The 27,242-nt window shown below is 41.0% G+C and overlaps 1 protein-coding gene across 1 annotated transcript in view; it reads left to right on the top strand.

Moving 5' to 3' along the window:
• The window catches only part of gpr158a (G protein-coupled receptor 158a), a 56,320-nt gene that overhangs the window by 6,590 nt on the left and 22,488 nt on the right, over positions 1–27,242 (top strand). Inside the window, exons 2-5 of the mRNA XM_084034078.1 lie at positions 4,976–5,081; positions 19,299–19,401; positions 22,428–22,654; positions 25,035–25,103. Coding sequence (XP_083890204.1) covers positions 4,976–5,081; positions 19,299–19,401; positions 22,428–22,654; positions 25,035–25,103 — 505 coding nt within the window. The remainder of the gene's footprint in view (positions 1–4,975; positions 5,082–19,298; positions 19,402–22,427; positions 22,655–25,034; positions 25,104–27,242) is intronic.

Below are 27,242 nucleotides of genomic sequence, written 5' to 3'. Positions count from 1 at the left end.
ACACTTATTTAAACTGTCATTTATCGATATTATATAATATTATTATTTCATTATATTATTGTATATTATATGCTGCTGTAGATATGGTCAATTATTGTACACCGACATAAATTATAAAGACATTTTTTTAAAGATGTAACATTACAAATGGGACATTTTAGTTGTTTCCTATTCCATGCAGTATAGTTACAGTAAGCAGGACTTTAATGTCATGTTTACACTGCAAAACTGACATAAATAAATACATTCAGAGCGCATCACGCAGGTTATGTTGGACTATTATGCTAATAATAATGACATTTTTGACCCCCAATGCAGTTGACAAAAGTAAATATAGGGAAACCTCATAGCTGTAAGAACATTTGGGATGGTTTCCATCAATAAAACGTTAGAGTACATTAAATCTTATAATAGTTATAGGCCTACATTTGATTCAGAATGAAAGGGCACCAAGTCTGGTAATCACAGCTCTGTTGGCAATGATCAATAACTGATGACTGTCAAAACCAAATGTCATTCCAGATTATTACAACTGGGCTTGATATTGTCCTATTCCCATTATTATTCAGTCATAGCTCTGTGATGAAAGACTTATAAACGCTTCCGTGCTGGGTCCATATGAGCGGCTGTAGTCGCTTATTGACTAATATTACTTATTTATCAAGTCCAATCTGGCAACACTGCCAACAGTTTGGAGCTAGCTTAGCTTTAGCCTAGCCAGGAGTCCTGTGACAGGGTTCACACAGCTGAGACAACGAACTTAATTACTACAGTGTAATGTTACTACTAGCTAGCAGATAAGTACACAGACTAGTATTGTAACGATTGGCGTGTGTATTCTTCCTGTTTTGGATGCGGCTAGCTGCCTCAGCTCATCCTTAACGCTAGCTTCTGCGCTAAGCTAATATGCTGCCACTGAGCCCGCAGAGACGGAATTATTACCGGCCATCTGTCAAACGCTTGGTAAGACAGCAAACAAGCTGACCTGTTAATACTTCACTGCCGAGTATGTTTATGTGACTGTTACGAGAAAAGTGTCTTGTGGCGCCTAGCTGCCTCGGCTCAGTTAGCTTTAATCCGACGTTAAACTAGCAACAGGCCTCTGTCAAACTGGGTAAGACCGCAAACAAGCTAGCCTTTTAGTACATTACTGGCCAGTACTTTTGAAGTACTTTCATTACATTACAGTACTTTTTTGGGGGGTAGAAAATCACATTTATTTTTTACCTAACCCCTAACTCCAATTTCAACCTAACTCTACCAGGACATAATCCCATTTATGTCACGTTACTATGTTGTGGAATGAAATAAGGCTAATTTGCTATCGTTGCTAATCATTTCTACAATCAGAAACAGCTTCATTGTATTAGCGTGAAGTAATTGTCGTTTTGCTGCATAATGATAGCTGCAGTGCAAAAGTCAAGAGACATAATATAGTAAAAACAATAGAATATATATATATATATATATATATATATATATATAAGCAATACATAATAATATGTCTGTTTTAAGTGGTGTATAGTTTTGTGCAGGAATGTGCAGAGCAGTTAACCATGCTAAATTGTACCATATACTGTTTTTTTTAAATGCAAGTGATATTGCATATGGAAAGCTCTAAATATGATTAGCTACATTGCTCATACCAGCATCATGTTACCACACTGCAGTCTCTGCTGAGAGATAGCTAATAATAGCTGTTAATAGAATAGATTCTTGTGCAGCGCTTGATCTGGTATTAGTCTTAATCCATTCACTGCACTGTTTACCACATCTCTAGTGAAGAGCAGTGGGTTTATTATGAAATTAACGATCCCCGTGCATACGTGTCGTTCCTCTTCTGTGCTACGATTACTTTCAACTCAGACTTTACCACAGCCTCCTGTTCTGCACAGAGCGACTAAACGGGCTAATGAATTTCAGAGAACATTTTCTGGGCCTGAATAAAGACATACTGCTCAAAGCCTATAGGCCTGACATTCAGCATTCATTCATGAATACATCAAAGACTGACTTGTAAGAAAGAGGGCACACGGAGGCCTTCATCGCCAGAATGTTTCGGTGAATATCCTTTTGTAGTCCATAAGCAATTACCAGATATATATCTACAGTCAACTTCATAATGCCGGGGCTTACATTAGCACACTCTGACTGTTCCGTCAGAAAGACCAGAGCCCCTGTTGGTGGGATGCTCCTCTCTTTAGTGTCCTGCCCTTTAGACCCAAAAAGAATGGAGGATGAAAGGAGAGAGCACTCTGTTTCCTGGGGCACCTCTATCTCCTGCTCTCTGTGATAACCCTGTCTTTATGCCCGAGGGCCTCCATGGCCACTGTGGTGCTTCTGTTTCACGTTACTCGTTGCCACTCTAAAAATTATGACCCCCTCCTCTTTGTGCTGCCTGAACACATTTTCAGTTGACGTCTATATATCAGACCCAGCCCCACTCAATTTTTTTTCTCAAGCAATTTTATAAGCTAGATGTCCACTTTGGCTAGGAAGTGGAAGATTGTGGGGGTAAAATAGGAGTAGACAGGCTATTTTATTCTGTGTATAGACTCTCAGTTTTAAACCCAAGTAAATGTAAATGCTAGAGCTGCCAGTGAAACCTACTTTTTGATGAATCCTACATCCTGTATTTCGCGTGCGATTCAGTGGACCCTATTACATACAGGAGTATTGAAACGGAGGTAATTTCTCAGCAAAACATCTAGCAACTGCAGGGAGGAGGTCAGTTGGCCCCAAGGCAGGAACGGAGCCGCAGTTATTAATAACAGAAGTACGAGAACGTTGCACTCGCCCGGTATCCACTGGGAGCTGGTTGTAGTAAACCAGCTCCTACACCTGGAGAACATGCCACACTGGTAATATTTAAGCCTTGGACAAAGAGGGAAATGTGAGGCAACTGCCCCGGATTGATCATCAGCTTATGGTTATTTGATTAGTTGCAAATTTGTTTAGGAATATGCAATCACTAACCATGGTATAAAATTAAATGACCAGGGCCTTAATATCAGTGCTGTCTTTTCTACTTGTGTTGCTTATCTTTTGACAAATATTTTCACAATAATATATATATATATATATATATATGCGACGATCGCCGGCAATCGATTCTGCGCAGGCCATCTCGACGAGCCTATTCATACACACTAGTCTGTGCTGTTTTAACAGCTTGTCACAGTTTGCAGTTTGAAGTGCTTTCTGCCATCTCTTCTTTAATTACAGAAAACTGGAACCCTTTCTTCCCAAAAGTGACAAATCAACGTTGACAGCATGCTCTGCCACTTTCTGCTTTTTTGCTATGTTAAGCCAAGTCACCACAAGAGATGGTTTGACTGAGGCGTTACTACGGAAACCAAAGCTGAGCAGTAGATGGGACAAGGTGTTATCATGCTTCCGTGTAATATCAGCAGTTTTTTCCCCTAAAACAGTACTTGGGCTCTATTTTTTAACTCCTCTTTCATGATAGTGAGCTCGACAGCTATTTTAAGTCACTCATGAAGGTATTTACGATTATCCTAATAATGAAATGAAATTCATGTGTTTTTTTTATCCTGACGCGTTGATATCTTTTATGGTCCCGTCCCTAACTGTAACTCACGGCAGGGATCAGAAGACCAAGTATATATTGACTGCACCGTGCTTCTCTCTTTGCTTTCTGTTAATCCTGTAACAAAATAAAACCCATGTGAATGTCAATGATCAAACAAGCATCACAACAGTTAAAGGTTATGACAAAGTCAGTCACTGGTTTATTGTCGGTGAAGCAGCTCCAGGTTTTTCCTGATTAAAGAGATTAAAGCACGGATTTGGGTGTTCGCTTTGCAGGATACCTGAGTATGGATATGGAGCAAAGACTCAAGCCTTTCCAAGCTAGAAGTGTTTTGTTGTGTTAAGTGATCGTCTCTATTGTCAGGTTGAGTTTCAGAGGAGCAAGAAGAAAGGGGATTCGAATTTGGACATTTCTTTCTGTTTCCCAAAAGCACGTTGGTTTTACAGTTTACAGTCACTCAGCACAATACATATTCTGAATTTGGTTCATTGGCTCGTATGTGTGTAGTTTGAACATTTCAATCAATAATTGACTGTACATTCGTGTACATTCTGTACATGAATAATTCTGAACTTCTCCAAATCTGACACTGCCCCTGCAAAATGGCCATTCTCTTGGGGGCAATATTAACAGGAAGTGCAATGCAGCCATGAAGTCAGTTCGGTAACTGTGTGCAACAACGTGAGCCCTGCATTTTAAGTGTTTGTTTATATTTTTGACGAATCGCCACCATTAAATGTATACTGAATGAGCTATTAGCAGCTATTACTGGATACATTTGATACTAAGAAAACTTAAAAACGTGATGATTCTCAAGTTCTGGATTTATAAGAAGAGTCTATTTCTTTTCTCTATGATTTCTACACTATTTATGGGCCTTTTATTTGATATAATCATGTCCTTGCAAAGTGTAATTGTAAACCAATCCAACTTGAACTGAAAGTCACATAAAACTGTGGCTCAGTAAATGATAATTCCTACCTTTATAACCACACAAATAAAACATGCAGTTTCTCTTTTTGTCGATCTGGTTTATTGACCTCTGACCCCGCTTGGTTTATTGACTGTACAATACGTGGATGTATTTTTCCCTCTATATTTGGCCTAATTTCTGTGTTTAAGTGGTCATCCTAGTTCTATTAGTAATTATTGTTTGTATAAGAACTAATGCTAGGAATGGTGGAAGGGGGGATATTATTGTTGACTTGGTGTGGGCCCAGGATGTGATGCAACATCTTACTGAACCTCCATCCATCCATTGTCTACCGTTATCCTGTATTCAGGGTCGCGGGGTCTTACTGAACCTGAACATTCTAATTTTCCTAAACATTCAGATGATACAACCTTCATAATTTGCAGTATCCCTCATGTTACACTGTCAAGTCTTCAGCAGGCAGGTAATGGTGTCCTTCTGTCTTGCAGGGGCGTGGTGAGAGTGGACATTAATCTGCAGGATGTTGATATCGACCAGTGCTCCACTGACGGCTGGTTTGCTGGAAGCCATCGATGCAACCTGACTACTATGGAGGTGAGTGTGCCGAACATGCGGATTAGACAGAAGATTGATTTGCTCTGTAAAACTGAACTGTAACGTACGCGCATTCAGTCACATGTCAGCAAGGCACTAAAAGGAAAAGCACTAAATCTGTACATCTCCTTATAAATAGCTGGTAATCTGATTCCTCTTTAATGATGTTTTCAACTTACTACCAGTTAACTTAACACTATAAATGTCGTAAAAATAAACACGTAAAAATGTCCAAAACATCAGTGTTCTGCACCTTGTTATTACCTTTATCATGGTTATGTAATGAAGTATGATATGTCTATTTGTTGGAACTGAATGCACAGCTTTCCGTGGAACATTACTTGACCAATTATCTTTTAGACAACTAAACAGAGATAAAGTGTAAGAACCTGGTTCCAAATCATAAGAGTATATTTAGCCGGTCGAGGAAAAAATCTAATCCAACATTTAAGTGATGATGGAGATGGAGAGTTGGAAACATGCTCAGCCTTGGCAGAGGAGAAAATAGCTCTGGCCATTTTTATACTGATGAAAAATAGCCTGTCTCAAGGCCTAGGAACATGTGGGCAGAGCCGTGCTCTGCTTTTTTTTAAGAGGTTGTCAAATATCCACATACTCCATTTAGCATTGGAGAACCATCATTTATCATTTATTTTATTCTCATCACTGCTAGCTGGAATAGATGGTAACTAATTAGCAACTTATATAAGTTGTAGTAAGTTTTAGCAAGTGATATAAAGTCATGTCTTCCATTGGAAGTCTTGATGTTTCAGCAGTGAGCCTTGCAACCATTAACATTATTGTGTTATCTGCCAATTAACAGCAAACTTGACTAAAACATGTTTTTATTTGTGCTGCCAGCAAGCTAGCAGCTAGCCTTGTGCTTCTGGTCGATGCTTCTTACCTGCCGGTTCGGTCTCATCATTAAGAGCGATAGATTTTGAAGAGGTGCTGTAGATCAGACTCCTTCATAATGCATGTGATGTAATGGATTGCAGTGAGCCTCTTTGAATAATTAATCACTCTCTTTGTCTGAGCACTTCCACCTTTTCCGTGGACAGTCAATGCCAGAGACATTTGACATAGTGTATCGGCGTGTGTGTGTGTGTGTGTGTGTGTGTGTGTGTGTGTGTGTGTGTGTGTGTGTGTGTGTGTGTGTGTGTGTGTGTGTGTGTGTGTGTGTGTGTGTGTGTGTGTGTAGTGGCTAGTAGGAGAGAAATACATTGTTACTGGTATAGATTCCTGCTGGGTTTGCAAAATAATGATCTCTGTGTGCTTACAGTGCAGGAGTTTGTTAGAAGCTTACTTACAGCTGAAACATGAACGCTGTAGTGTTCATGGCGTGTACTTATTATTGTCATATGTGTGTGATAAACAACATGGATACAGAGAGGGAAGAGAATCGGTCATGAATTCAGAATATATCTAGTGCTCCGATAGTGCTACATTCTTATGTGAGGGCTCTTATCACCATGTTGTCAATTGTGAATGATGACTGATCCGACTGTGAGATTGGCAGTTGAATCAGGCTACTGAAGGTGTGTTCGACCCAAACGGCAAGTCATTTTTCACCTGTTTATGTGTGAACAGTGTGATTTCAACCTGGGTGCAGTACCACACAAAAAAAATAGCTTTGCGCTTGATGTGAACGCACCTTTGGATTGTCGAATAGCGGACTATTCAGGCTCACCCCAAATATGTATAAGGTCAATTTCACAAGAGCCACAGAGATCTAATGTGTATCGCAGAGGTTATATCATAATAATAGTAGTCTTCAAGTAGGAATTACAGTGAGCTATCTTCGTATTTGTTCAAACTTACCTTCTAGGTCCTGAAGTGCATTCGTGACCAGGTTACTCAGTAGTGATGTGGGAGGCTGATGTCTTTCCAGCTATGAATAGAAAGCAGTGTAATCAAACCTTGTGTGTGTGTGTGTGTGTGGTAATGTGATAAAAACAGCTTTGGGAGGGATGCCCCATATTTGTGCACAGGGACTAATTTTGTATATTTTTTATTTCCTTGTGCAGGTATTCCCTCTGCATGTGCAGCAATTTGTTGTTAAATGGGTTTCTTTGGGGCCATTTGACTAGAAAAGACAATTACTTCAGGCTGCTATAGATCCACAAGTAGGACTATTTTCTTTGTTTTATTGGCAACATTAGTTGGCTTTGTTCTTGTTGGAGCCGTTTATTTACTTAAGTGTTTCATTGACGTTGTCACAATTCCATTCCACCCTCGGATGCTCTTAATAACAGCATTTGCAGCAACACTGCACATCCGCTCACACGTCAACCCCACAACTCGGGATTCATCCAACGTCTTTGAATTTCTTTCATCACTTATCCACTGTTGTTCGTTTGCTTCTTAGCAGCGTTTTTAAAGTGCCACCATTCCAGCAATTGAATTTGACAAAATGCCGTGGTTCCAGCCAGCCAGCCAGCCAGCCAGCCTGCCGGCCCCCTGGCCTCCTCTCACATCCTGCCTCTCAAGCTGCTGTTTGCCCATCCAAGCATGCAGGCAGCCCAAACTCAGATGGAGGCAGATGCTATGGATGACTGATTCACCAGCCAAGCAGAGAGAGGCAAAACAAGCGAAAATACAATAACCCAACAGCGTCAGAATCCTACGGTTATTTGAAGGCAAAACGCTATTTTAAAACCCAACAATTGTTTACAGTTTCCCTCAATTCTTTTCTCACTGATGAATTTTTACAAAACCCTTACTTTAGTCAAGCTCAACTGTGACGACCTCAGCTACCGGCTTTGCAGCAACAATAACCCCCCATTCCGTGTCTGTAACTTTTCATGCAGAACAGCAAGGCGGCGTAACAGTTTAACAGTCCCGCCTTGAAGAGGATAAAAGTGACTTTTGAGAGGCAACTAGCGTTCTATTTTTGCGTGTTTTGCGTATATCATGTAATATAGTATGTGTATGGGTTATTACAAGCTTGGAAAGGAGATAGATAGATGGAAAGATCGATAGACGGAAAGACAAACATGACTTGATAAAATACCGCAGTGTAGATAACTGAACTTGATCAGAAGGAAAACAATATACCATTTCCTTGTCGTTGTAAATCAGTTGTTTTTGCAAACAGGCACTGCATATATCACTATCGAGTTACAGGAACTTGCATGCGACATAGAAAATCAACCAGAATATGCCAAAATATATAATATATAGTATAGCAATCAATTTGATCATAAACAGCAACTGCTGACCAGTCACTGCATGTATTATGCCAAGAGCAACCATTGTATTTTCTTTGATTAACGATACAGATCTGATTTATGCCAATCATGGTGATGCTAGATGAATCATAACATAACCAAGCATGGAGCCCAAAGATTATCAACTACAATCTCGACTTAATTTCCTGTGGAAAAAGTGTGGACCTGCTGTTTGAGGCTGACGTTTTTTCCCACCTCTTTTCCTTCACTAATGGCACTTCCATTAGTGCGTTTCACCGTTCTTCAAAAGTCTAGGACTTTGCCGCCCTGGGGCAACCTTTCATACGAGAACGCGTCTGTGGATGATGATGAATGTTTCAATCAATTAGCTTATTGCTGAGAACAAGTGGTGGGGCCCCCGGGGGACCGTGGGCTGTTGAGGCGGTGACACACAATCTGAATGATTACTTCAGCCAGCGCGACAAGGACTCCCGTCTCTGCACTGTTTCTTGTTGAGTTTTGCTGAGTGAGAAGAGAAAGGGCCAGTCATCACATATGAACATTTATATAAACTGAGTTTATATAAATGTATGGTCCCCCCCCCGACTACTTCTCTAGTCACCATGAGGTTGATATTCGTGCTTTTGAGCAAGATGAAGATGAAGGTATGGCTGCAAAGAACTGACTTTCCACACCAAAACACTATGCATATCCATGAAATCACACATCCCCCACAAACACAAAATAGGTGCCAAACCACCGTGTGGAGGACATTTGATACTTTTGGTGTTGTTGTACACTCAACAGCATATGTGGCTTATTTTTGCCCTGCCGAAGTGCTCTTTCTGTCAAATCACCGTTACATCTTGACCTTGGTTCACAAGGTTGTCCTGGCCCAGCCGGCTATCATCTCAATCACACGCTGATTTCTCCGCTGTGTACCTTGTGCTGCTGAATTAATAACACCATCAGCGTTAACACAACTGCTGCTACCCTCCTGCTTCGTCCGCTATCACCTTCTGTCTCGCTTTCTCACATTTTTTTGCACACAATACACATTTGTAGTACACTTGTATCATTTGTTTTTTTGCCCGACCCCAACCATGCCCACTTCAACCCTAATCCCTTATTGATAGAGAATGATTGCAATTTTTTTGGCCCATTCCGATCCATCCGAGAACTATATTTGAAAGCAAGGCTCCGGACTAACTCTTTTTGAAACCACAATCCTGGAACAGACTGTCCTGAAGTCAGTGTGAACACTCCAAAACATTTTATGCTTTTACTTTGTCATTTCCATCTATAATAGTCTGGAACAACACAGGATTGGTGCAAAGGGTGAGAATGTGTCAGTTGTGTTGCACCTGACCCCCCCCTCAGGGCTTGATGCACCTACATGTCCTCGTGCTCCTTGATGACCTGGTGTAATGTAGCATGAAGGGTGTATACCGCTTGTCTTTTTGACCCTTGCAGGGTTAGGACATGGCTCTACACAGTTCAGTTACTGGACAGGGCCTTGCTGTGTGGAATTTTCGCTTCACCTTTGTGCTCCGGTTTTCTGCCACCACAGGTGCTATGAATGGCGATTTTGCATCAGGAGAAGCCTATGCCGCATAAAATATCCTCAAAAATGCTATGATCGTAGAATCGTATTTCCATATTGGATTATGCTTGGGTTACAAACGGGATGGAAATAGATGATCCACTGAACTGGAATCAAAAAACCTCTCTCTATTCTTGTTGAAGTCTAGGGAAGGTAGTTAAGTCGTTGTAGTTGGATTTAGAACCCCAGCTGTGACCTACAATCCAAGCCATTCATGTCATGCATTGTTTCTGTGATTTACCTCTCATTCTCTCATGTCCTTTAATCTTTATGTGCAGCTGCAACTCACAAAGACAAGACAAAGGCCATGCATTGCATTGGCAGCTATTATAACAAGTCCTTAATCTGCATGGGAACGGCTACAAAAAAAACATTAATTTCCAGGATCACAGCACAAGGGTGTAACGTACACATTTGGATTACTTGAGTGCACAAGAGCCCGTTATATTGGTTGGTTCATTCCTTCAGCCTGAGAATGATTTATGGCAGGTTGAATTGATGGGATTCATTTCAAAACCCTTTTGAAAACCGATTGCCAACTGATATTCATTAATCAGTGTGTGTCATGAAAATAGATTGATTTGGCCATCAAAAATGTTGCTTCATTTCATTTCAAACGTTTTATGCCTCATTCTGTCCCATAATGAGTTGTATTTTGTAGAGGTCAAACGATTGGCCTTTTCCAAATGTTTTATGTTTAGTGATCCAGATTTATTCTTACATTATTACTTTATAGATAGTCTAGTCAACAGTTTTTTGTGGGGTAGGGGAATCTGCTTTTTTCTGCTCCAAACAATCATTATTATACCAGTCTTTAAAAATCCACTATCGTTCGGCCTCTAGTCTTTTGTGTCAAGAAAAATGATCTACTAGAATATGATACATGGAAATTAAACTGTGGGGTTTAGCCAGTATTCCACGGCTGAAGTGAACTCTGAGTGCAATGTAAAAAACAATTAAGTGAGCAATCAAATAGCTGTTCCTTACAATTTATAACCAGTGGCTCATGTAAGGGTATTGTGTCCCAGAAGACTGGGAATCAATTTGAAACATGCGCTTGAAGGTATTTAGCCTTACCTTTGCTTGAAAAACGGAGAATCAACGTTTAACCCTTATAAATAATAATAAATACTAGGAATCATACCCCAATCCCTAATATTGCACACGCTTTTATATCACATCCACATATGTCACTATTCACTGGGACTTGATTGCTCAGTCGACATGCCGTATACTCTGTAAACTCCCCAAACCCCTTTGTGAATGTGATACACGTCAGTTGAGTAACGCTTATCTGCTTGTTTCTCTGACAGCTTCCCCGTCCAAGTGTTCCCTCTACACTCATTCAGCAAAAGTGCTTACCCCTTCATCTGCAGACCCGGCCGTGTATTGTAAGATAAAAATAGACTTTTGGCATCTTGGGAATTCCCCTGCTGTTAGATACACGGCATCGTAGTGGGGCGGGGATTCCCACAAGGGATCTGTATCGAGAGTAGTTTCACACCAGGCCATGGCCCTTTCAACCCTTGATCTCATTTGAGCAATTTCAGTGGAGAAGAAAGGCACGAGGCATCCCAATTTACTACATTCCTTGCTATGTTGCCTGTATGTTTAGAAGCTTATAAATAGGGTAATTGCTAATTATCTAGAGTGATCTCACCAAAGCTGTGATTATGCTTTGGAGTTGATAAGGGGGCTTGATAAGAAGGAAATAGAATACTGCTCTGCACCAGCAGATTTAAATTCACCCTTCTGAATCCTGTTGTGCTGGGTGAATTATGCAGCATTTTAGTTAAGTAAGTAGGTAAAAATGTACGTGTATTATACCTTTCAAAACATACATTAAAAAAGTGCCTTAAAAAGCATTTTTTTAAACAAAGATTACAACAGGCAAACATAAGCTAACAAAAAAAAATCTGTTTTTTTAGTCCTGGTTCAGCGGACCATAAGGGTCGAATAGAGGTATACACCATTAGTAATCCACTCATATCTTCTAAGGCAAGACTATTCAAAGCCTTCTAGATGAGGCAGAGGATCTTGAATTGGATCATAAAATCCAGTGAAGGCCAGTGAAATGACGTCACGTCTGGGGTAACATGAGAGTGATATGAGGTCTTTAGTGAGTAGTCTTGCTGCAGAGGTTTGGACCACTGGACTGGAAACGGGTGACAGCATCTTGACTTAGGCAGGAATAAAGAGTATTACAGTAGCCTACTGGTAAGTGGGAAGACACATAAGCATGGATGACCATTTCCAACAGCTGGAAAGTATACACAGTGGGTGTATATGTTTGCAGTGTTCCTAATGTGAAAGCAGCAGGAGATAATATTACCAGTTTATAAAATTTCAGCTGGTAGTCAAAAGTGACACCCATGTTTTTGGCAAAGGATTTTCTATTGGTGGCCTATGAACCTGGGTGTTAGGGGGTGTTTAGAGCCCTGGTCTGGGGTGAAAACCAGAACCTCAGTTTTAGATAGAAAAGAAAGTTCTACTTAAGAAAGTTTAAAAGAGGCCAGGGTATTAAGTTCTACTCAAGACTACCGAAGAAAAAAGGCAATAAATGTGAGTTTTGTTTGTTTTAGGATAAACAGATATCTGCAGCTCGGCAGATGGATGGAGTGCTACATCTTGGAAACACTTTATAAAAGTTTCTCAGTGCTGGAGAAAGAAAAACAAACTTCTTTCTAATGATTTTATAGCAGCACGGAAATGAAATGTCCAATGGCATGTCCTGCCAACACAGCCTGGGTCAGAATACTTGACCATACTTTGAATATTTTCTGTAACATTGCCTAGATTTCATCACTCCCCAAAAATATACAGGATTCAGTTTGTAAATGCGCTATCTTGTCATCCAAGGACATTTTTTTGTTACCAATAAATAAAACCGCTGATATACGTAATCCAAATCCCACATTGGACAGTAGTGAGATGCTCTGTCTCCTCGGGGGTATTGGAGTTGAAAACATCAAGGTTGAGGGCTGTTGGCCATAACACAGTGGGACGAGAGATCACAGGACACTTCTGGTTTTAACTCTGGCTCCCGGCATTCAGCAGTGCAGCCCTTCTTTAACCACTGTACCTCTAATTGGCTCTGTGTATAATGCTGGAACTCTGAATTTACATGGAAACACTTTGAAGGCTTGAGTACACTCGCCCCAGGGCACAGTCTTAGATTCGATGTGCCCAGCCTCGGCAGCGCACCGCAAAACCGAGGCAAAAAGCAAACACTCAGTCCGGGGAGGATTGGAAGAAAAAAAAGTGGAGGAGAGTAGAGGTAACATTTGTCTAGGGACCCATGAGATTGGATGTGAAATGAGTACAGCTGTGTGCTTACAAAGGACTAGACTGAGAAAGAGTGGAGAATACAGACAAAAAGATATCGAGTGATGGTAACTTACGCAAAAGTAACCCCTACACTGAGCCTCTGCAATGCCACAAATAAAGCCAACTCTAGATAACAGATCTAAAAATCCAACACATTTATATATTTTTGGACCATCTATCCATTTTCCATCACTGATCAAATTCCATGGATGCTAAGCAAGAAACCCCAGAAGTCCTTCTCCTCCGCTGCATGTCGCACTCCTCCTGAGAGATCCTGAGGCGTCCCCCATACCAGTAGGGATAAATAATCCCTCCAGTGTGTTCTGGTTCTGTCACGCGGTTTCCTCCCAGTTGGACCTGCTGAGGAATACCTCCACAGGGAGGCATCCAGGAGGCTCTTTTCATCTGGGTCCTTTTCAACGTGAGAGAGCAGGGTTTCTAGTCCAAGCTTCTGGCTGCTGCAGTGAGATATATGGGCCAAAAGCTGCATTTTACAAGGTCAGCAAACCTCTTTATCCAGGGTCTTTCCATCTGTAGGGTTCATTTGCAAACGCTTTGATGTCATGATTATCTGTGCAGCTATTTTGCGTTAACGATGATACCATTAGTGGCAGGTCAGACATGCAGTGAATTTAATTGCCTGTGGTGCAAAGACACTGAATTTGGGATTCAAACGGGTCATTAAAGGAAATTAATTACCTGTAGTTAAATGTTTATTTTTTTGGTGCATCGTTTTTGGCAACTTAAAACTTGGATCACTTTCAAGTTACAGATTTTTATGACGGGTTTAAGTAAGGGTGAACTGTTGCAGTTACCGTATATGCGGGGAAGTTCAAACATCGGTTAGTCGCCAACAGCGATTTGTTCCCATTGGAGGGTTCTTTGAGGATGTCAGAAAACTTTGTGTAAGCCTGATCCCATAGTAAATGATCACTTATTTTGAGTGATCATGTTTGGCACATGTATGTGCGTGTGGCATGTCTATTTGCAGCACTGCCTGTTAGCCTCAGTGTGCATTTTAAAATGTGAACACGGAATAAATACGTACCCGGACGGGCTCACTTTGACACTTACATAAGCTGTGAACGTGATTGTGACAGCAATACCCCAGTGGTGTCCCCAGCCTGATTCCAGGGTTAAGCTCCCTCTAGGCCACAGTGTTTATCTCACTGGTTTTTAGGCTTTGCTCTTTGGATCGCACCCAAAGCGAGGCCCCGCTGTCCGGCCAGCTCAGCGCTCAGCTCCGGCTAACTCCTGCAAGTTGACCTCGTTTAAAGGCCTGGCTGGCTTTCTAGTTGTCCCTGTGAGCACAGAGCCACAGCCGTCCAGCTCTCAGCAGTGTCTCTTTGTGTGTCTGAGTAAGAGTAATGTACAGGCCTGAAATTGTCGTCCGAGCCAGACCCAGCGCCAGTTTATTTAGCCCAGTGCATGCCCAACAGCTAAACATTTATTTTTCAGAACGTAGCAAAGATATTGACGTCAAAACTCATTCCTCTTTCCTGTCTCTATCTTTTTTGCTCTCTCATATACAGAGCTACACACAACCACGAGTTTGCAGGCTTGATACTCTGACTTAAAATGGACCGTTTCATCATGAAGCATTAAGTAACTAGTGAGCCAAATGTATTTTGTGCCCTTTATATTCCTAATGACAGACACTTAGCCAGAGGGTAGGGTTAGTGAGGATACTATTAGACTCGGTGCTTGCAAGAGTTCTTTGTGAGACTATGGTAGGTGGACCTCGCAGACCCCAAAAAAAAAGTTTCACATGACATAAAAGACTGTCACTGTACCTATGCAATCAACTCCCATCAGAGAAGAGAGTAGCACTGGTTATATTTTTAAATCTAAACTTGATCATTCAGTTTTGGCTCGGTGGTTAACACATTTTTTCCGTGGTGTGACAGACTCATAACACACTTATTTGTGCTTTCCCAGACTTGTAAAAACCTCAGTGTGTTTTATTCTTCCTTAAGAACAAACACTTTCTAATTTCCCCGGTGCCTTCGTACACATTCTGAGCTGGCAGTTTACAGCATGCTGCACGTACATGCAAACACAGACACAACTCGACTGCGTGAGCCAAGTAAATTGCCCTCCGGCTGAATCTTCTCCTTCTCACCTCCTTTCTACTGTTCAATCTGTAATTATTGGATGATGAGCTTTCCTCTGGGTTTATGTTGTACTCTGTAGGATCATTACAAATACCTACAGAGGCCTATTAGTGGCTGATGAGGCACTATGCTGGACCGGATGAGCGTGGGCTCATTTCAAAGAGTGGGAGAGTCCTCGCCAGGCCTTAATTAGCCAGCCAAATCGAGCTAGTTCCTGGTTTCCTGGTCAGGTGGAAGACAACTGGCCTTCACATTAATTAGTGCTATAGAGTTGTTTTTTTTATTCCCCTGCTTCATGTTACAGAAAGGTGGAGGAGGATAACTGCTGAGCTTGATGTCAGGAGGAAGACTATGTTGTATGTGTGCACATTTGTATGCAGTGCACAGATTAATGCAGGGATGTACAGTAGATATGCAATTATAGTGCATTTATAGTGAAGTTATTTTGAAAGGTATTGAGGTCTTCACTGTCTTGCTAACATCCATATTTATCATGCAGTGTTATGCTTAAAATTAGACGTACGTTCGTGCTCTTTTTTCTCCATCTCACATATTTAAAACATAACTGCTCAGGCATAAAACACAGTGGGGCTCACACAACAGGACGTACACTCAAATCTGTGCGTATGAACGTTTAAATCCTCATCACTCACATGGAAACCCATGGAAGTGTGAACTTTCTATCTGTTCTTCATTATCTCACTGCTTTCTCCATAATACATCTCTAAGCAAACTTATTTCCTAATATAGATAAACGGGGGCATGGCACTATGTCGTTAACAAATAATAAAGATTAATAAATATTTCTCCCATTCAGCCACAAGATTATTACTTCAAATTGCTGTTGGGAAATGGTGCCTGGCTCCCAGTGGTAGTTCCAGGTCATCCCAGGAGTGGTGGTTGGGGTTGACGTCAGTGCTCTGCAGGCCAGTCAAGTTCGGTCCTTGTGTAGCGGTGCAATGTCAAGTTGAAACAGGATTTGAGTTTGGCTCACAAGATGAAATCTCAGAAGTCATGAAGGGATTCAAAGGATAGAAAAAAAAAAAAAACTGTATTTCTTTTTTATCGGTTACTTTTTCAGATTTTTCTCCCTTTGGTTAAACGAGCTCATAAACGTGCTACAGGATTTCAACAAGATTGGTATAAGGGACCCACGATAATTCGCTTCAGTATCGACGTTGCAATGTGTGCACACTTCTCAGAGGATGGAGGTCCGCGTCTGATTCCACTCAGCAGATCAGAGATGGCCCCTCGGTGGGGGATACATACACATACATAGAAAAATATTGCAATGCAACTTTTTTCCAATATCGTGCAGGCCTAAATGGTAACCACTATTATGAAATACAATTTTATGATATAGTGTTAAGGGTCCAGTTTAAATCATGACAAATAGCCCCGGACCAAACTTAAACTGTGACTCCGGTGTTTTGGCCATTTAGTACTCAAGCATCTTCGTTTGGGTATGGTTTTTGCTTATTGCTTCATATATATTAATTTCTAGCAGAACACTATTAATCTATCACACCACTGATTGAAATATATTGCAAACAAGCCAGAGAGCGAGAAGGAGAAATAAAGGGAGACCGAGTGCGTGTTGTGTCTATTTTTGAGTCCTGCAGCCCTTTTTCTAAGTGCTCTGTCGCAGGCAGACCATGCTGGCCTGACAGCGTGACGCACTCCGATAAAAAGGCTCTCGCTTGCGGTCACACACATGTCACCATGGCAATTAGTATGTCAGAGTGTGTGTGATTGACAGCTGCCACAGCTGGCATGTAAATAACAACGAGCGGTGCTGGTGGGGCCACCTGGGGCGCTGGAGACACACAATACAAGCTCTTACATGTGATTATCATAAAGAAATATAACGTTCCTCGTTTATTTTCTCATTACATTACATAAAATTATAACTCAGTTTAAAAGAAAAACTGAGTTATAAAAACTCTCTCTCTCTCTCTCTCTCTCTCTCTCTCTCTCTCTTCATATATAAGTTGCTCTCATGCAGCCTAGTTGATGCCTTCAGCTCATTATGGAAAGAACTATTTCACCAAACATAATTAACAACATATGCCATGCATATAGAAGCAGGTCACTGCTAATGTGTGTTTGAAATGGTGCATTATGCTTTATAATAGCTATAGAGCTGCAGTTATCGGTTATTCTAAGTTGTCAGGTAAAAATAATTTTGCTTTATGAAGGAGCTATAAATATACAAAATAATAATGTCAACATATATTTTGCTTAAATTGCATACAATAAGCAGCTCCCGTTGGCTCCCGTTGGCTCCTGGCTGGACCGTCTAGGCTGCCCTGTCTTGGCCGCTTCCCTGTCCGACTTACTCGACATCCGAGCCCCCGCATCAATCACCGCAGCAAGCAGGAGTGGGATGCAGTGCTATTCCTGGCTCTACCTGTCACACACATACACAGATACTCACACACACTCACCTGTCTCTGGCTGTTTCTTCTAGTGTCTCCATGAGGTGGGCATATTAACAGTGGCAGACAGTAGCTGCAGCACGCTCCACCTGTCCAGAGGAGACAAATGTTGGGGAATCAGAAATGAACTCACGTTGCACAGACCTAGGGGAGGGCAGAAGGGACACACAACTCAGCAGTCTGAATCATAAAAACAGGCACCAATATGGTGGAAATAAAATGTACACTTTTATAGAATGAAACTGTTGTCGTCCAAACTTTCCTAATAAGTGAGCGAGCATGTTAGAGACTGAATCACCACTTTATTCTTTAAAATCATCCATGTAATCTTACTTACTCTGATCTACTTGACCTGTAAATTATTTTTAATGTTAATATTTTGTATTATTTTGTATCAGCATAAGTAAATATTTCAACTCTTGTGGGTAAAATATACTGTTAAAGTCTGAACATGTAGCAGCAAAATACTGTACACATATTTACGCTTTTAATGAGAAAGGCCTTTTTTCCCCGAGCCTGTCACTGAAAACGAGGAGGTGCGTTCACTGTAGTGCCACTCTAAATGCTTTGGTCTCTTCAGTGGAGTTTGTTTGAAGAACTCGCTGAATTGTAAGCGAGTAATTACCTCGTGATTTTTGAGCTCCGGCCGGCCTTTTCGAGGCTTCGTCGGAGGGGCCTGCGCTCTCAGCATTCATACCTCACCAAGGACCTTGAGAGACCGTCAGAAATAGCTGCCTCTTAAGACGCGCAGTCAGAGTCCAGTCCGCCGTGAAGTGCATCGCCGTGACTGATGCTTCATTTAGACGCCGCCACTGGCCTCGCCTCTCGACTTCACAGTCAGGTCACAAACACTTCATAGCGTGTCAAGTGTCAGCCGAAGTACCGTTGCTATTCTGGGCCCCTCGCCGTTTCTTGGGGAATCAAAAGTCCTCGTCGTCTGTTTGAAAATAAGGCTGTTATGTGGTTTTATGGAGAGAGCGAGAAAAAAGAATTAGCCCTTTTAGGTCTATGACCCAAATGTGTTCACATGGAAGTGAAGATAAAAATCTCATCCCCCGCAAGTAAAATTATTTAATGGTTCTCCTTTAATCATGCAAATAAGTCTGTTCTTAATTTAGATATTAATTATGTCTTGTAATTTGGCAAACAGCACACTGAGTCTGCCAAGAATGCCCCCTGACACCCCTCGTGTTTTTCTCAGCAGCCCTCGGTCTGTTTGCTATCAGACTTTAAATCAAATGGAAGAGGCTTTACTAATTTAATATTGAGCGACGAGAAGGCACAGTTAGACGGAGAAAGGAATCTCACAACTTAAATAATTAGACCCTTGGCCCTCCCCACAACACTTTTGATCCCATTTCGCCTCGCTGATCTCAGCTACATGCTTTCCTTTTGGTTTAATATTAACATATCGTAATCGTTTTCATGTCGGTGTCCTATTATCAGTCTGTATTACAAGGTGTTTTAAATTCTTTCAACCAAATGATTATCAAGGAAATACGAGTTCAGATTGCATCCACTGTCTTCTGTGTGTGGCTGATGGATATGTTTTTGTCTCTTTGCAGTGTTTGCCGATCCATGGTCATGGATTTGTATTAGACAAGTACACGTGCCATTGCAAGAAAGGTTTCTACCACCCCAACAGAGTGGCTGTCAACGGCTTCACAAGTAAGTCAGTGAGAACTCAATCAGCTGTTAAAAAACGTCACTTTTAAGGATAAACCATCAGAGGAATTTGTTTTATTTTGACAAATTAGCTACATTCTGTATCTCCGTACTTTTTTGGTGAAGGTACAGTTGATACAATGTTACACAGTAGGCACATTTTTTATATAATCAATTTGAGGCTTGAAAGCAGATAAGCTAATTATCGCTCAGAAATCACATGACTTTTTTGAAATCTGAAGTTACCAACAAGAGTTACCAACCAGAACCAGATATTTTTTATGTTGTTTTGTCCACAAAGGATAATTATTGACCCTCGAAATAGACGTTTGACAAATTTGCAAATTATAACTAACATTTCACATACATTACATATTTTTCACATAAATGTATTTTTACAGAATTAAATTTGACCTCCCAGCTTGGATCCGACATTTAATACATAATATTGTCCTGTCATATCAAAATAATTTGGAGAATTTTAGAACCAAAAATGGTGACAAGAGTCAGAAAAGGAAAACAGAAAACTTTATTATTTATTTCACTTGTTTCCACATTTTATATGCACAAAGAACAAGAGTAAAGAACAAGTAGGCAGTTGCTCGTCATAAACATATTGCTGAAATCACTGGAACTTACTGTTTGAGTTTTTCAAGGTCTATCGGGATTAAACACACTCATTAATACCCTTGGAAATCATGTCACAAAGGTGCTCCATGCCAAGCAAAGAGATAACTTATTTTATCAAATAGAGGGAGAAACTGGTAAAACAGGTTTATTCCAATACAATAATAAGGAAACAACTAAAAAGCCTGTTACTGCGTCCAATGTTAATTATCAGCTACGAGACACCCTGTTCTGTGTCCTTTACCCAGCACAACCTTGAGGTGCATTTAAGACTTTTATGAGATCACATTTTTTTCAAGTCGTTTGCCAGCAAAGGTTGAAAAACATAATTTTATTAGTTCCTGGCTTCCTGCTCAAAATATGTATATATGTTGATTAGCATGGCCAGCAGCTGTTATCAACAGAACCATAAGTTCACCTTTACACGTTATGCATATACAACATCTTCATTTTATAAGTATGGTAATGAAAGGGGCACGTGTTACTGCCCTGTCTGAAACTCGAAGTAGCCCCGGCACCCGGGAACTAATCAGGTTCAAGATGGGAAATATCTTTTTAATGGTGGTTACTTTTCTCAGTTTCTCCTGTCTGCTGTGAGTTAATTAAAAACGGGACGCAGAACCCAAGCGGTTCACCTGCCCTCCATCGCTCTCATACTTTCATTTCGATCCACTTTCCCTCCCGTCTCATCCCACACACACCTCATACAGCTTGTTCCTCTGTGTCTATCTCAGCTTTACCCCTTTTCGCACCCATTTCCCTCCCTCCCTCCTTTCATCTTATTGCACCCATTTTTTTTATCCTAAAATATTTTTCCTTCATACGCAGTAAAGTTAAAAAAGAGAAAGGGCTTCACAAATTCTCTCTCAGAGGGCTGGATATCTGTGCTGCTTGCCTGTTTGTGCTCTTTGCTGTGTACACAAACATGCGTGTGCATGTCTGCATGAAAGTTGTGTGTGTGTGTGTGTGTGTGTGTGTGTGTGTGTGTGTGTGTGTGTGTGTGTGTGTGTGTGTGTGTGTGTGTGTGTTTGAGAACACAATAATAGAGGAGAGGCAAGCCTGTTAGCGAGGCGTAGTGCTGCAGTCTGGCCCACCATGGGGCCAATAACAAGCCTGTAAATCCACAAGGGGACATCCTTGACACTCCTTTGCAGAGAAAGCCAGCGCAACTCACTTTCCTTTGTCTCCCAGTGATCTTCCATTGTGGATCTTGCATATAAATATATAGGAGAGGCTGAGGCTAATGTTGCTCCGACCGTCAGTCAGCTGTAAGAGCAACAAACAAATGAGAATGAGGCTGAAGGATATGACTCATTTCTACGGAGATAAGTAGTCCTTTTGAAGGGATCAATGATGTGCAGAGTCATAGCTTTGAAAAATAGGCCAGTTTCTTTTTAAAGGCAAAATCCCTGCAAATCTCTGAGACAATGGCTTTTTCCAATAAAGCCTCCATAAAAGCTCTATATAAGTCCACCATTCGTTATCTATCCAACCATATGGGCATCTCTTGGGGGATTTACCAATAACAAGTCTACTTGTTTCTTGTCCCAGTTTTTTTTTTTTTTTTTACCGTAGTTAACCCTGGGAGGGGTTTTTCACTCCTGCATTCACCGCTGTCCATTTTTTTGCAACAGAGCAGCTGTTTTTCAAGCTAGTAGTAGTTTAGTGGATGGTTTATACCTCAAACTCAGTGGCAATTCTTGAAAATATTTAATTCCCCCACCTAGATCTTGGGCCAAGCTTCAAGAAGCATAGATTTGTTTTATGGTTTCGGCCAAGCTGCCCTCTCTTCGGATTCCCCCGTCGTCCCTGTCCTTGTCAGGATAAAAATGACTAAGTCCTGGCATGTCTCTGTGTGCTTTTTTTCCGAGGAAGCCGCAGTTATCAGCCTTGAATGATATGCCAGTGACTGAACAAGGTGCTGCAGTGTTGACTTTTCATGTTCACACATATAGATCCATCTCCCTTGTGTTGACACAATGTCGATGAATCCTTGTAAGGTCAGAGAGGGATAAGAATATATATACTCAGGACGCTTCAGTCTGTCAAAGAAGCACTTCATCTCCTGTATCTTTTCATACTATTCTCATATCCAGCGAAAAAATTCAATATCAAGGAAACTTGAGAAAAGCAGCCTTTTGAAGGATGCAGCCACTGACTTGAGACTAAAGATAAAGCTAAAGTATCTGAGACAGATAATCGGCAGGAGGAGCGCTAACGCTAAACATGAGCTAAACGTGAGCTAATACAAATCTTTCTGTATACGTACCCCTGGTTAGCAATCAAGTAATGATAACTGCAGAAGGTTGATCAATGCCAGCGACAGGAAGACTACCGGGTCAGTTACTGAACCTCTTATTTTGGAATCAAGCGCCTTCATTTGTTATTCTTGTCTTTAACAGGGATTGGCAAAAAGGGTAAAGCTGCAGACAGCGGCCCCAATGCGGACGAGGGCTCTTCCAGCGACTGCCGGCCGTGCCAGCAGGACTGCGCCTACTGCAAGGACGACACCCCCTGCGTGGCACTAGAGGACGGCGCTCTCCGCATGGCCGTGCTCTCCTTCCAGTGCCTCTGCATGCTGATCGTCTTCGTGAGCATGGTACTCATCTACCACTTTCGCAGGAATAAGGTATGTAGCGTTACGTGTTCAAAAGAGTTGGATCCAATTTTTATAATTAAACTGATGGTTTGTTAGTGAATAATGAGCCTTCAAGCTTTGTTTTTCTTTCTCCACACAATAACGGCCTTCAGCTTGTAGCGAATCTGTTCTGTCTTCATAAAAACGAAAGTTTGAAAAACGCAGCAGTGCACAAGAGATTCAATTCACAATTACAACATCATCAGTTACATGTTTGATGTTCTCCGGGCCGTATGGTCATCAAAGGCCTTTGGATCTATAAACCAGTGAATCGGTATGTGGGTGGTGACAATAAAGCTTTGAAATCATTTCAAACAGCTCGGGCATCACAGATCAACTCGGCATCGGCAACTTGGACGGCGACCAGTGTGTGCAAATGAGACCACTGAGTTCAGAATTGGATCTGATTTATATATCTGGCCACTGACCGCTTCATGACATGATTGATATGACCACACAAATTTCCTCAGATTAAATGTGCCAGTATTCAATTCATATCATACATTTTATCAATGCTTTCTCTAGCTTGAAATGTTGCAGTGAGAAATGTGGCTGGACATATCATTGAGATATATACATAAACATATACAATAATAAGAATAATACATACAAAATTAAATCAGTTGAAACCAAAACACATGTACGCTGTCTCCCCAGTGTTTTCTCGGATGATTAGCTGGTAAAAGTCTCTATGATGTTGTTCTCTGACTCATCCACGCGACATATGAAATCGTACATCAGACGTCTTTAGAAGTGCCTCACATGTAGGAGCACCAGGGAACGCAAACCTTTGACTGGCACTATTCCATCTGGGAAAGCTGATGCAACAACCTCGTCGCTTCATTGTGAGCCGCCATGAGCCTCTGCATCCTTCTTCACACCAAAGATGGGCTGGATGCATGGGTGTGCAGAAAGAAAAACATTTTACTATTTTTATATTGCCTTATATTTATATAAAATAGGATTTCATATCATACAATTTCTATAAATGTTTTACTTTTAATTTACATGAGGTGTCAAAGTGCCCAAAAAAGAGGGAGTTACTCTTTGTGCCAAGTTAATGTATTTTAACCTAAAGAAATTCAAGGTAACATGTGTAATGGGCCTTTTAATGTGTATTCATTTTATATGGTGAATATTGTTTACTTAACTGGCCTCCTGTCATTATGCAAAAGCCTCGTGTTGTGTTACGGAACGGCTGAGGTCAGCTTAAATGAAAGTTGCTTACTTACTGAGTTCACTTTCTACCCTTAGTAAACTTTTGACCGAACTTATGAAATCCTCTGAGCCTCTAGTTGCTACTGTCAATTAATTGGCTTAATTAAAGGCTTTGTCTTTGTGAGGATTAGCCTGAAGATTCACCGCATTCCTGACGGGGGAACATCTAGCTGCTCTATCTCCCACACACCTGAAGCCTCCCGGCGTTATATCAACCAGAGTTCAACAAAGGATCCCTCCCATTAATAATGCAGATAAAAGTTTGAGATACTCCAGGGCTTTGTCATCATTTAAACACCACTTATATAATCCTGATTCATCTCATCAAACTAAGTTTAAGAGCTTAATTCCAGAGCTCCTCGCAGACTTTGTGATAAATGAAACATTTTTTATGAAAAATGAGTTAATTTGGGTTGCAGACTTGTGTTGTCTTTTGGATGTATTCTTAAATGAGTGCCACAGTTGTCATCTGCTCTTTGAAAGCCCCCTCAAGCATTTTGTCAGTTAGAGGACAATATTTTGTTAAAAATCTTCGACAGGGATCCCAGAAAGAGCTTGAATTGGTGAACCCTTGTATAGAAAGTCCTTGAGGCAGAAGCTTTCACTGTGCTTTGTTGTCATTCAACCACTAAAGAAGAAAGCTCCATTACATCCTCCTGGAATATAATGATTCCCTGCTGCTTACTTATTGAGACCATTTTTCGTATATCCATTTTTATAGAAAGAAAATAAAACATTATCACTGTGAACATAATTCTCTTGTAGTAAAATTATTAAAAAAGTATTATAATTTCTTGCATTTTAAAATTAAAGCAGCTGTAATTCATATTTGTATATCAACAATGGATCAAATAGGCTCTGCACAACATTTCCTGCATCAAACAGCAGACAGAAAAGATAGCAAATAGCTGGTGAACGTACAGTACTTTAGCATTTAGCAGCTAAAGAGACAAATATTTCCATCAGGAGTTGGTAGAGACCAAAACAGAGCTGAAAGATGAGTTTATATCAGACTTACATTTATCAGGTTGCCAAAAATACAACTCCTAAAAGCTTGTTGCCGCAGCCACACGTGGCCAAAAGTTGCTTAATGCAGGTTGAAGGTGCATTAATTATATGATTTGTAATTGGTGTATCCTTCTTCTTTTGGCAGAGTATCAGAGCGTCAGGTTTAGTGCTGCTGGAGGCCATCCTGTGTGGAGCTCTGCTTCTCTACTTTCCGGTAAGCTTGAGACACTTGTGTGTGTGCGTGTGTGTGTGTGCGTGTGTGTGTGTGTGTGTGTGTGTGTGTGTGCGTGTATGTGTGTGCGCGTGTGTGTGCGTGTGTTTGTGCGCACATCCTTTCATGGGCTCATTTTTTGACGTGTCTGTTGATAATCCTCATGCCGTGCTCCTTTGAGCTGAAAACAAAAATCTGCTCCCTGGCTGAAGGTTGGTATTCAGTTTGACCTTCGCTCATTCATCTAAAACTGAACAAAGTTTCATATCTGCAGCAGCGGCACAGAGCAGAGATGGTTTGCCTCGTCAGATTGTAAAAACCTCAATTCATAAATCATACCTGGTGTGTGTGTTTTTTGATAGATGCACAGAGCTGTGACAAGCAGGGTTTTCACAGTGTTTGATAAAACTAGACTGGCAGAGACAAACATCCGAGGGCTTGTTGGTGACCCCCTGCTAACTGTGCACAGAGCTGGCCAATGAACACAGCGGCCTGTCAACTCTACCATCTGTTGACCAGCCACTCACGCTGCTTCGTACCGACTGAGCTTATTCGGACCTTAACAGAGAATAAAATCCATAACATGTTATTTATATTAGGCTTGGGCCGGTTTAAACATTTTCAAACCGGTGTGATAATAAGCTAAAGACCGGACCGAACCGGTTATACCGACCTTTCCCACTAGGCGTCGAACTTTTCCACAGCAGACCCTCCCGAGTGATACATTCAGTATTTCCGCGTAATGAGTCCTCAAAACGTCAATGTAAACAAACACAACGGCGTGCACATCTTCCCACCTCTACTGAAATGTGATCTATATCATGCTGACCTCGGCTCGCTCCGCAGCAGGGCGGCTGCAATTTGCACTGACTCGGACAATCGCCGATACAATTATAGATAAACACTATTATTTTAATCACGTGTCATTATTGCTGCTTATTACTGATGAAAGACACGTTGGATTTAGTGCTGTGACGTCGTCGGAACAGGTCTCTAATGTTTTTAATGTTCAAGAACGTGTCATAAGGACAAATGCCGGTTCAACCAGTTTGTGCATACATTAAACCGGTTTAATGTACTGGAAATCGGCCCAATCCTATTGACCATAACCTTTTAAATTCCCAGTGAAACATAAGAGTTTCTAAGTGTCTTTAGCTTCTGTGATGTTTTTCACAGTCAAATGGAATATTTGTTAACAGTTACAAGAGGGATTTAAATAAAATCCTTAGCATTTGATTGAGCCTGCACAACTCTCCCGATGTGGCCAGCGAGTTGCCCAAAGTCTCTTTTAGTTGGATTATTTCTTGAAACCGCTTAACAGAAGAGAAAAGATGATGCACATGACATTTATTTGGCAGATAACGAGAGATGAATGAACAATTAACACATTTAAAACTGAAAAATGTATTTTCTTTTCACTGGAACTTTTCAGTAGTCAAGTAGTCTTTAAAGGTTTACATTGTGCAGGCAGAACTGTGAAGGTCAAAATGTAAGCAAAGTAGTATAAACGTATTGGCCAAAGCTGAATATAGATTTACCAATCAATGAAAACCACATTCTTCGACTTCAAATTTTGGCATTGGTTTCAGATTGTTTCTTTTGGCCCAATATGACTTCTTAGTATCTCTAGGAATAAAATGTCCAACAACTGAAAATCCCTTCCTCTTTCCTATAGCGTGCCAACAGTTTGGATGAATATACAGTGTAATTGAGCTGTTTGCCAATTTCTGAAGCGCCTCATTATTCATCCAGATGTATTGCAGCAGATGACCAGCCTCTGTCCAACACCCACATACCATTGATTTACATGAATCTACCATTATGTCTTCCTCTTGGGTGCTTGGGGCATTGGCTAATTGCAATTTAGTTGCAATCATGTGGAGCTATATGCTTAGCGAAGCAATGCGGGCTGAATGTAATTAACGGCAAGCGGCTAATCAATGCAATTTGCTGCGACAAGGTCCTGGAAAGTAATAATGTTTGAAATGTGCAGACTGAAAGCAAGCTGGGAGTCAGGTTATTGGTGAGTGAATTGATGATAATCCTGTATCCAGCTGGTGTAGTGATGGCTCCAAATGCTAAAAATAGATTGCTTGTTAAAAAAAAAAAAAGGTAGTACAAAGGGATTTTTATTTGGTAGCT

This window comes from Eutrigla gurnardus (assembly GCF_963514095.1).
Source record: "Eutrigla gurnardus genome assembly, chromosome: 18".
NCBI classification, from domain to species: Eukaryota; Metazoa; Chordata; class Actinopteri; order Perciformes; family Triglidae; genus Eutrigla; species Eutrigla gurnardus.
This window is presented reverse-complemented; position numbering and strand designations above follow the sequence as displayed.